The sequence below is a fragment of the Papaver somniferum genome, chromosome 8 (assembly GCF_003573695.1).
Source record: "Papaver somniferum cultivar HN1 chromosome 8, ASM357369v1, whole genome shotgun sequence".
Classification (NCBI taxonomy): Eukaryota; Viridiplantae; Streptophyta; class Magnoliopsida; order Ranunculales; family Papaveraceae; genus Papaver; species Papaver somniferum.
In genome coordinates, this window is record NC_039365.1 from 105,523,026 (window position 1) to 105,534,242 (window position 11,217).

General features: G+C 36.0%; 2 protein-coding genes across 3 annotated transcripts; both read left to right on the top strand.

The window, feature by feature from the left end:
• The first annotated feature begins 253 nt into the window (after positions 1 to 253).
• LOC113302446 (3-hydroxyisobutyryl-CoA hydrolase-like protein 1, mitochondrial) lies at positions 254 to 4,356 on the top strand. Its single transcript, XM_026551349.1, has 14 exons — positions 254 to 433; positions 527 to 607; positions 714 to 782; positions 884 to 947; positions 1,475 to 1,554; positions 1,726 to 1,809; positions 2,096 to 2,180; positions 2,758 to 2,843; positions 2,940 to 3,061; positions 3,181 to 3,241; positions 3,346 to 3,444; positions 3,529 to 3,630; positions 3,721 to 3,762; positions 3,857 to 4,356. The coding sequence occupies exons 1-14, from the start codon at positions 299 to 301 to the stop codon at positions 3,974 to 3,976; spliced, it is 1,230 nt and encodes a 409-aa protein (XP_026407134.1). The 5' UTR covers positions 254 to 298; the 3' UTR covers positions 3,977 to 4,356.
• Positions 4,357 to 6,464: 2,108 nt separating this feature from the next.
• LOC113304497 (VAN3-binding protein-like) lies at positions 6,465 to 8,997 on the top strand. 2 transcript variants are annotated; one of them, XM_026553629.1, is made up of 6 exons: positions 6,465 to 6,797; positions 6,990 to 7,288; positions 7,517 to 7,901; positions 8,007 to 8,207; positions 8,330 to 8,437; positions 8,570 to 8,997. In XM_026553629.1, exons 1-6 carry the CDS (start codon positions 6,734 to 6,736, stop codon positions 8,827 to 8,829), a joined length of 1,317 nt encoding a protein of 438 aa, XP_026409414.1. In that variant the 5' UTR covers positions 6,465 to 6,733; the 3' UTR covers positions 8,830 to 8,997. The 2 variants fall into 2 exon arrangements, with proteins under 2 accessions (XP_026409414.1, XP_026409413.1); XM_026553628.1 differs by having other exon boundaries at positions 6,468 to 6,797; positions 7,514 to 7,901.
• Positions 8,998 to 11,217: the final 2,220 nt, after the last annotated feature.

Here is an 11,217-nt window from a genome sequence, read left to right on the forward strand (position 1 = left end):
GCCGCATATTTACCCATATCACATTTGTGCCGTACTGATATGCCTATTTGTCTGTCACAACACAACGTACTAAGCCAATATGTTGCCCATGCAGTGCCAGACCACATGTTATACTGTGCTCAGAAATTTAGCATGTTGTGATGTGCCGTAAGCGTGGTGGCACGGCCCATTTAGTGTACGAGATGCACGGGTTACTTATAAATGTATGGGTTCACCTGCGTACGGGATTTTTAATCCAATCCAATATTAATAATCAAACCTCGACGGAGACAAAACAAATGCAAAATAAAACAAAATTATGCAGCGGTTCAAACCCTTATTCCTTTCACCTAAACATTCCCGGATCACTACTCTACCCTTACTATCTCATCTTAGAAATTTCTCTTCTTCTTTTCTTACCCAGAACAATGATAGCGAAGATCTCCAAAACCAAGTAAGTAATTTCAACAAAACCCTCACTCTTTCTTCTTTAATAGTGCATGTTAAACCCTCAATAGAATTAACCCCCTTCCCCCCTCCTGTTTAGGTTCTTGTTGAAGGGAATCCAACCTCTCGAATTGCGATTTTGAACAGACCCTCTGCTCTAAATGCCCTCAATACTAACGTGGTTCGTGATGACTTACTCTGAATATATCCCTGTGTCTGGGTAATTGAATTTCGGGGAGTACCCATTTTGAGTAAATTATGAATTGAGTTTTTTTCTTCTTTTTTAGTGTTCTAGATTACAGAAGCTATATGAATCATGGGAAGAAGATCCAAATATTGGATTTGTTGTACTGAAGGTGAATATTAAGTTGCTGCATATTTATTTAATTTTCTATTTTGAAATTATAGTCACATTCTGTGGACATGAAGGCTTAAAAATTGCTGTTGATTTGTGAAGGGAAGTGGCAGGGCATTTTGTGCTGGTGGGGATATTGTTGCTCTATATCGATTATTAAATGAAGGTGTGAATACTTGTGATTTTCCAGCTTTTGTTTGTAAGTTTATTACAGTAGAACAATTTAATGAGATTACCACTACAAACATCTACTAGTACTACTACTAACTATGTTTCTCTTTCTGATCGACGGATTGCAGCAACTTTCAGGGGCACATCTCTGCCTAGAGCAACCCCTGATGAGTCTGCCACAGTCAGTTAGACCCTCTTAATATATAAGTACTATTTTCAAAAATAAAAAAATAAAAATACTCGTCCTCTCATTTGCAGATTATTAAATTAGACGGTCTTAAGGTTCTACTTTGAAGGAGTTCTTTTTTACTTGCATGTTTAAGTGAATTACACAAATTGCATAGGGATAATGTTAGAGAAGAGTAACAGCATAAGTGTTGAAGTTAAGGCTTAGTCCCATGGGACTTTGTTTATTGAGTCTGAGTTTTGAGAAAGGAGTGAGACTTTGTTTATTGAGTTTGAGTTTTGAGAAAGGAGTACGAGCAAGTCTTGTTAATTGTAATCTATGACTTACTCTTGCAGGAAAAGTAAAAGAATGCAAGGAGTTTTTCAGCTCTGCTTATGGTTTCATGTACTTTGTTGGCACATATTTGAAGCCACATGTGAGTGTTTAAGATTTCTTTAGTGTTCCGTTTAGTACTAGTATGTTAAGTTAGCTCTTAATTGGGTGTTTGGTCAAAAGGAATTATAATCTGTAACATTTCTGCTTTTCAGGGATTCTACTAGATGTCTATAACTGTAATAGCTTCAATTGTGTGATGATGCTCTTATAGGTTGCTCTAATGGATGGTGTAACCATGGGAGGCGGAGCTGGAATTTCGATTCCTGGAACTTTCCGGGTTGTGACTGATAAAACTGTATGTATTACCATCGGATTATCTAACCATTTTACAGCATAGAAATGCCCACTCCAATAGCTTTTTCTGAATAAATTCAGTGGCAATAATCGATAAGTTGCCCTGAGTTAATCTAAGATCCGAATATCGATATGTTAATAATAGGCCACGTAAGTACCCCTTTTAATCCGTCAAATATCGCATCCAAAGTAAAATATTGTAGGCTAGAAACTAACTTTTGTTGAGTTAAATGTACATTATCTTTGTATAGCATAAGAATCAGCTTACACTTTTGAGATATGTGCAGATTTTTGCCACTCCAGAAACACAAATTGGATTCCATCCTGATGCTGGGGCGTCCTTTTACCTTTCACGTCTTCCTGGTTTTCTTGGTGAGCCCATTATTATTTCATAAATTACTGTGGCCCCCATGTACATTTTCCATTTGTTCGAATTGGCTGGTTTAACGAAAATGAACTAGTAGGTCTAAACATTTCTCTTTTATTGAGAATACATACCTCCTTTTGCAAATATAGCAGTTGTTGTATAAATAAATTCCTTTTATTCTGGTTAATTGATTTTCCAAACAATATGATATATATTCTACAACTCCCATCTTAAAATTTTGCATGCTGTGGTATACATCAGTAAAACTAATAATACATATACTTCATCTCTTTACTCTTCGTACACTCTTACCAGTACAGTGAATTACAAGATTTTATTCGGGTTCACATGGAATTTATCCAACAGTTGATCTAGCCCCCACCAGATGTTGGTGAATTTACTAAAACTTGAAAAGCCATTTCAGTGATGATGATCTTCATGAACTGGAGACCAACAGTTGATTGTTGTGGAAATGTCACTTTTTTTTTGTCTTCCATTGTTTAGAATCTAAACCGATTTGGACTCGCTTAAATTTTATATTTTTCTATTGCTTTGTTCATGTGATCTGTGTTTTTCTTGTAGGGGAATATTTGGCCCTTACAGGAGACAAGCTTAATGGTGTAGAAATGATGGCTTGTGGCCTTGCTACACACTACTCACCCAGCACAGTATGCTTACTCTTTGCTTCGTCTTTCTTGTTTGTTCCTATCTATCATCGTTGCAACATACACTTTTTTTGAAGCAACACACACCTCTCTATGTAGAGGCTTACTTGGATTGAAGAGCGGCTACGTAAATTGGTAACAGATGATCCTTCTACCATAGAAACTTCTCTAGAGGAATTTAGCATTGCTGGCTTGCCAGAAGAGTCAAGTGTCATGCACAGGTAGTCTTTGTAGTATCCAGAGTAGCGTGCTCTAAGTTCTTCTTTTATATAGTGTTGAGATTTCAGACTTGTTTTTTTTAATAAAATGATTGATCTTCCTGACCTACTATTTGATCCAGGATCGAGACAATTGACAAATGTTTCAGACATGACACGGTAGAGGAAATTGTGGATGCTATGGTAAGCTTTAACCATGTTTGGATTTGTATGCTCTGGAACCTACTATTTAATTGCCATGTGCTGAAGTTTCTTGGCTTAGTATGCTTTTGACAACGTAAATTCAGGAAACGGAGGCAACTGGATCAAATGATGAGCTGTTTACTTCAGCTCTCAAGAAACTAAAACAAGCAGCACCATTGAGTTTAAAAGTCGCCTTGAAATCTGTAAGTTTTGTGCTTATGTATTTTTCTTGGGTTATCGATGTGCTTCCATATTCAATTCTAAAACTAAATACCCTCCTGTTTTAGATACGGGACGGTAGGTACCAAACCTTTGATCAGTGCATGGTCCGTGAGTATAGAATGTCTCTTCAAGCCATGTCCAAGCAGATATCCAGTGACTTTTCTGAGGTATGATATAGTCTCCCTTCCATGTGAACTCTAGAAATTTAGTGCCTTCTTTTTCTAATGTACCTCTTCTGGATTTCTGTTACTCCTTAGGGTGTTCGAGCGCGTCTAGTGGAGAAGGACTTTTTGCCCAAGGTACCAAATGTTGTATTTCCCTTATCATGCAAACTTAAACTGATTAACCTCCCAGAGATTTTATTAATGACATTGTTACGTTCAACATTTACAGTGGAATCCCCCATGTTCGGAACAAGTTTCACAAGATATGGTGAACAGCTACTTCACCCGACTTAGTGATACTGAGGCTGACCTAGAGCTACCCATAAAATCAAGAGAAGCTTTTGTCTGAGTGTACATGCGTCTGAATAGATGATTGATATAGCACTATCACCAAACCTGATCGGATGGTTGACAAATGATAACCAAGGACTGGTCCTCAGTTGATAACCGCGATGCATTTGGTTGGAACATGCAGAGTCGCTAGTTCAGTTCTTCTATTCTTATATTAGGGTGCGAGGTATTATCTTCTATACTATTTTCCTACTGCATCCTATTGTTTCTTCCCTAGGAAGCATTCACCTATACAAGTCTCAATAAAATCTATAAAGGAAAGTTCAGAATTGTTCTTTTTCTGCTTGTGATGCTGTGGATCTTGTGATTCATTTTTATTTGTTTTAAATTGAAATGTTGCAACCAGACCCTATCCACTTCTAGGTGAAGAAAAACTCAGCTTATAGAAAAAGAACTGTAAACCATTTGGAACGAAAACCGCCTTGATTGGTTGGAATTGGATCACCATTACTCTCACTCTACTATTCCACCAGGAGAGAAAAAGTAGATGTTTTTCTTGTTTTCTTTGTTGTTTTCTTCATCGGATGGATTAAAAAAGGATTATGCCTAAAGTGGAGAAGTGTGAAAATTACTCAAAAGATGCTTTGTATCAAGGTTTGGAGCAAAGTATCAAACTTTACCATAAAGTTCAATCTAAACATACGTGATTTGAGATTTTTCAGGTTGGGTTTTGAGCTGTAGACGAAGAATCATTCCTCCAACAGCTACCCTAAAAAGTTTAAAGGAGATTTCCACTTTTTTCGCTTGTACTATTTAACCAAGAAAGAATTAGTGTAGTGAATTTGGATCTAAAGTTTTCCGTATCCTGTTTATACAGAGGGTTATTTGAAATATTTTACTCCACATCAGATGTATTATGAGATTTAACAGATTTCCGTCGCACTGGAGGAAAAAGATAGGATTCCATAGCACTGAAGGATGGTCCTATGGTCCCAATACCATATAGTGTTGCATCTTCTGGTGGAGACCAATTTTATCCCACCTCTGAAATCTCAAGAATCAAGCATGCTGATGTTATCCTAGTAAAACGGGTCCAATCCTAAAATGAGAAAGTATGAATGGAGCAAAATGATGGTGTGAAATGTGAAAATTTAAGTCTGAAATAATGGTCTGTCGTCCATTTTGATGACAAGGTAATCATAAGAATATCTTTTCCAGACGTGAGGTTGGTTTTCATTCTTCCTTCCTTTTTTTTTTTTCTCATCCATGACAAAAATGCTTTAGTATCCAAAACTATCGGGTATGGGTATCATAATCGGTACACGATACGGACAGATTCTGACCGTAATTAGCCGAAACTGTGGTTTTATAACGAAATTGTCCTTCTCCATGATACAGATTTGCATATTCAAGATATTTAAATACAGAGAAGAGAAGTGGCCAACAAACTTGCAAAAAAAAAATTAACCTGTGAATATGTACGTGACTTCTGATTACATTTCTTTTCGTTTTACTGACATCACAAAAAAGACTGCGTAAGACCAAGTGGATTAACCAAAAAAAGCTTAAGTTTTCTTTGACATATGCTCATCAAGTTCCTGTCCTTTAACTAAATTTGTACATCAAACATACTAAAAACATATACATAGTACATCTGAACATCTGTGTATAAGAAGATTGATACAGGCAGCCGAATAAATACTGTTGTATATTTAGCATGTCTCTACTTTTCACTTTCTCTGTACGGTTGCCTGACCAGGGCATGCCTTTAGATCATGTGTAGTCCAAAAGCTTGAGTACCATGACAGAGGCCAATATTATTACACCAACTACTTATGATTATTATGGATACCTAAAAAAGAAAAAGAAAGAAAATCTCTAAGATGAATCGCACAATAAACAAACCCAAACTTGAAAAGAATTTCCAACGGACAATAGAGGCTTAATCTTTACAATAAAAAATGGTTAAATAAAGGTGATGATGATAAAAGACTACATATAGACGTGTTCATTTCAATTGATTGTCATCCACGCCTGCCCACCACCGGAAGACCCATCAGTACTAAAACCACAAAAAATTAGAATCTATCTAAAACTTAAAAAGCTTGGAGGTTGGAGCGTGTCTTGGCCTCATGCATGGCGATGGAGGAATCAGAAAGTTGACACACTTCTCTAAAATGGGTTAAGATGGCTTCATGCCACTACTAACTTTAGGAATTAGGATACTCATGCAGCTGATCAAATGATCGACTAAAAATTATCAATTGGTAATTTTTGTTGTTGTTGATAAGGACTTTGCGATCTTTTTTTAAAAAAAAAACTTATAGGGAGGAGACTAGAGTGGAGAATACTATTAAGTTGGTTCAGACTTGTGAGGCTTTGTGGTTGTACCAAGCGAGGAATTTGAATTATAGTTGCACCATGTCGATATGATTTTATTCTTATTTTTAAAAAGAAAAAAGAAAAAAAAAAGTAAGGTCTCAGTTCTAAAACTTCAACAAGAATACTACTGCTAGTCGTGCAACCCTGCAGAAAAAGGGGACCAATACCCAGAGGCACTGTTCTTAAAAAGGGGAATGTTTTCTGAACTTGTTTAAGACTTTGTTTCCTCTACATTTTACGGAAAACAATAGTTTTTTCATTTTTATAGTATCTTGATATTACAAAAAAAAAAAACATATAGTACAGACTAGAGATAACTTCCAGAGCTGGGTCTCCTAGATTTGTTCAAGAACTTGACAAGAATCAAAAATCTTTTGCTTGGGTTTTAATAAAAGGAAAAGACAAGAAGGTGGCTAGCCAACCAGCTGATATCATGGAGCAAATCTACAAGCACGAGGACTGCTTCATTTCTTCTTCTTCTTCTAACAATCTTAGCTGTAATGTCCTCCCTTTCTCTCTATAATCTTATATTTTATCTTCTCTTTAAACGTTCTAGAAGCAGTACTCTGTTTAGTGTCTCCTCTGTATATATATGTCTCGAGTCCTTCCAATTAAACAAAATATATACAGACCCTGAACTGATTTAAGTATACTTACCCCCATTAGTTGTTGGTTTTACTTTGTCTCAGTTACAAATATGGTGAATGAAGCATATATGAATTGGGATAAGCAAATTTCTATACATGGACTAGAGAATGTTGTGGAGTACGAAGAATTAGATTCAACACCATCTTCAATATCATCGACGGTATCTTCAATTCCTCCCCCACAGACACCAAAAGAACCCATGGAATTCTTGTCAAGATCTTGGAGTCTCTCTGCTTCTGAAATTTCGAAAGCTTTGGCTGCTCACAAGCAGAATCGGTTTTTTAGTGATAGTAAACAGCAGTCCAGTACGAATCAAGACACGTTTGTTTCACCAAATTATGTAAGTACTTTATATGCATTTATTACATCCTTTTTGTGAAAGATTAGGTAGCGGCAAACAGATCCTTTTCTTGACTGCACTGCATAGTACAGTTTACGGGACTACCTGTATTATAGATTAAATTCCCAACTGAGAGTCATGAAATCAAGTAGCGTCGGATCTACTAGTATTAATTTACTTTGAATTAATATGTAAAGTAATTCGGATGTTTTTGGAACCGTGCAGCAGCCATACAAGGCAGTGAATTCAGTTAATGCCGGAAGAACATCTTCAGTTGGAAAATGGTTTCAAACTAACAAAGAGTTGAGTAATAACAACAAGGTGACAAAGAAGGAGAAGGCACGTATAGACAATGCCAGGGTACACGCTGCATTGACGGTCGCCGGTGTTGCTGCAGCCTTGGTTTCTATAACAAACACTGCAGCAGCAGAAAACCCGAGCTCAAAGATGGCTTCTGCCATAGCATCAGCTACAGAGCTATTAGCGTCACATTGTTTAGAAATGGCTGAAGCAGTAGGAGCAGATCATGACAGAGTGAGTTCTGTTGTTGAATCAGCTGTGGATGTTAGAAGTCCTGGAGATCTAATAACCCTGACAGCTGCGGCTGCAACAGGTATACTGGTTACCTCATTTGTCATGATTGGTTCTCACGGATTATTCCGTGTGTCTGTAGCAGCTTTTGTATTGTACTGGTGAAACTGATCTTTTCTTTTTGAAGCTTTACGCGGAGAAGCTGCCCTGAAAGCGAGACTAGTAGCTAAAGAAGTGAGGAACATAAATGCTGCAGCAGTTATTCCTTATCAGTACGACAGAAGTGGTCTCTCATCGGCGGCATCTTATTCAAGCGAAATATCTGATCACCATGAGATACAGCATGATGCTCCTTGCAAGGGCGAATTGCTTCATTGCATTGGGAAAGGTAAAATCACCATAAGCTCTCTGTTCGTCTTTTGCTTTCCCAAATTTAACTCTCTAAATCGATATTGCTATAGATGTCAAATGAATCTTGTATAACTGATTGGTATTTGAAAACTCTCACAGGAGTTCTTCACTGGAAACAAGTCTCTGTCTACGTCAACAAAAGCTTAGACGTAATGGTTAAGCTTAAAAGCAAACATGTTGGAGGAGCATTTAATAAGAAGAAAAAATGTAAGTTTTCTTGGACACTCAAAATTATCTCATAATAACAATTTAAGAAGTTACATAATTGTTAATTAAGTTTCGGAAGATTTATCAGAGGCTCGGATATCTCTAATTTGAACTTATGTATTCATGTTATAGATATTGTGTACGGTGTATACGATGACGATGAAATTACGATATGGTCGAACCAAGAAGTGAAGAAGAACAACAGCATTAGTACAGAGGATAGAAGTTGTTACTTTAGTTTGAAGACTGCACAGGGGGTTTTGGAGTTCAAGTGCAAGAGTAAAAGCCATAGGCAGAAATGGGTTCTTAACATACAAAATTTGCTTCATCAAGTTGGTCGTGTTGAAGAAATTGATAGATCATTCACATTCGATAGGATAAAAGTTTACTAAGAGATAGAGTTTTAAGTTTTCATAGTAATCAACATTGATTTTCTAATACTAGTTGCTCAATTTAACAAAGAGTGTTATTGAAGAATGCTTGTAGATATCAGAGGCTTGTATTTGACTCTTGTAATCATGGAATATATCATTTGAATAATAAGATAGTTAATGGAAAAACTTGCCTGAATTCCACTAAATCCTGATATGTCAACAATACAACACTAGCAAACAAACTGGCAGGGCATATCCGTGAAGCTAATGTTCGATAAACATTTACAGTGAAACCTCCGTTTCAGAATATTATTGGGACAATTTAAAATTATTCTTATACAGTGGTAAATCTTACAAAGATTAAGCCAAATTGGGATCAAAACTTTTTATCTATTTATATATGTAGTTTATTCCGTTTTTGAGTATTCTTTTATAGAGGTTTTAGTGTATCAAGTGGCTAATATCACTTTTCATTGGATTAATTTCAATTTCAATTTGGCGAAGAGTATTCCAATGGCACACTTACTCCAGTGGTAAGTCTCTATCGAGCGGTAACTCGACCGGTCGGTACTCTCAATACCGCCAGCGGCTGAGATTACGCCACTTGATCTTATCTAATCCATCCTTTGGTTGAAAATAGTTCTTCTAAGAACAAAGTGAAATTGGAAATAAGCATCACCTACTCCAACCTCATTTATTACAATAATTTCATTTTTGATCAGTGTATTTCATTAGCACCGACAAAATGATGGCTCACCTCACTCGAGAAAAAGATGTTAGTCTTGTTCAAGAATGGACATCAATTGCAATATGTGGAGGTAACAGTTAAACCAGTCATAATTATTGGGACAGTATGTTTCAAAACTTTGTGGCGTGAACCGGTAATGAAAGTGCAAGAACAAGTAACACCTTTCAAAATAGATTTTGCACCCTCGGGGAGTTAGTAAGAACTTTTATTAATTATCCATTGAATAACGAGTGAATATCTTAATAACTTCTTAATCATTTTGAACGACTTGATTTTAATTAATCGTACTAACTTATTATTCATCTGTAATCTCAGGAAACTATGGCTAGCTCGTACCCAATATTTTGAAGCCAATAACAAGAATTTAATCATGACGAATATCATGAAATGTCGAATGAAAGCATTCCAAGATTCAAAGTTGATAAATATAATATGTGATTCAAGCGTGATTATGTATTTTTTTTTCTTCATCATAATCTTACATAATGAACTAGATTATGCTATGTAATGCAATTATGGCTTCTTTTGCTTAAATCTTCTATCTAAAATCTAACAAAACGAGAAGATAGAAAAAATATTATTACAACACAATATTCGAGTGAAATGATGTAATTTAGGTTTTTAATCAATGAAAATTACATCACCAATTGACCATTACATTCAACTTATTCAAATTTATATTTATTCTAATCTCAACAATCAAAATGGTTTCATTACCTAAACGCATGAATAATTATTGTTAATAACTCTATGTGTAATTAAAGTACTAGGTGATGGCACACGATAAACTTTACAACATGGTTGAAATGCTAATGAGGGTTATGGGGTAATCATAGTTGTTGTCGAGTTGTTTCAAGGTTTGATCTGTTAGAGCACTGCTCGGTCGAACTCACATGCGTTGCTATCTCAAGCATGTTTGTCAATGTTAGTGATCAAAACTATAAGTCTTGATTTCTAGTCTACTATTAGCTAAGTCTCGGACTAGGATAGAAAGTGTAGTTGTGCTCAAGACTCCATGGCGATCATCATACAAAGACGAATAATTACTCAAGGAACTTGTGGAACTTCATCGACTAAAAGGTATGTGGAGACTTGAACTTATCTATCACTCAAAAGTCTATCTACTCTATCTCCTATCTTGAGACAAAAGTCGTTTTGCTATATAGACTATGATTATACACATTTGCTATTTCGAGTCGATTTTATCTCGCTTATCTATTTCTCGAAATATGTGTAAGTAAGCTTTTGCTTTGGCCAAGTTCATCTTTACTAGTGATGAAAGTCATGATAAGTTTCAATCACTTGAAAATGGCTTTGACGAAAAATGGTTTGTGAATAACAACTATATAACGTCCTCTAAGAATGTTTCAATGATTGAAATGAGAGTTCAGATTATATAACCATGGAAGGATATAAACATTGTGTGGTAACACATATGTGTGTAAGTCCTTATTCCTTGAACCAAAGTATGCGTACTTTGCTGCTCAGGAAAACCGGAACTAGAGTTCGCGTACCAAGTCTGCGTACTGTCGGAAGTTCTCATTCCGAGAAATTCTGCTGGAGTTTGTAAACTAAAAAAAAACTTATTCCGGTTACTTAAGTCCACATACCAGTTCGCGTACTTAAGTTGGTTATTTTCTAAAAACGATTATTTGTGA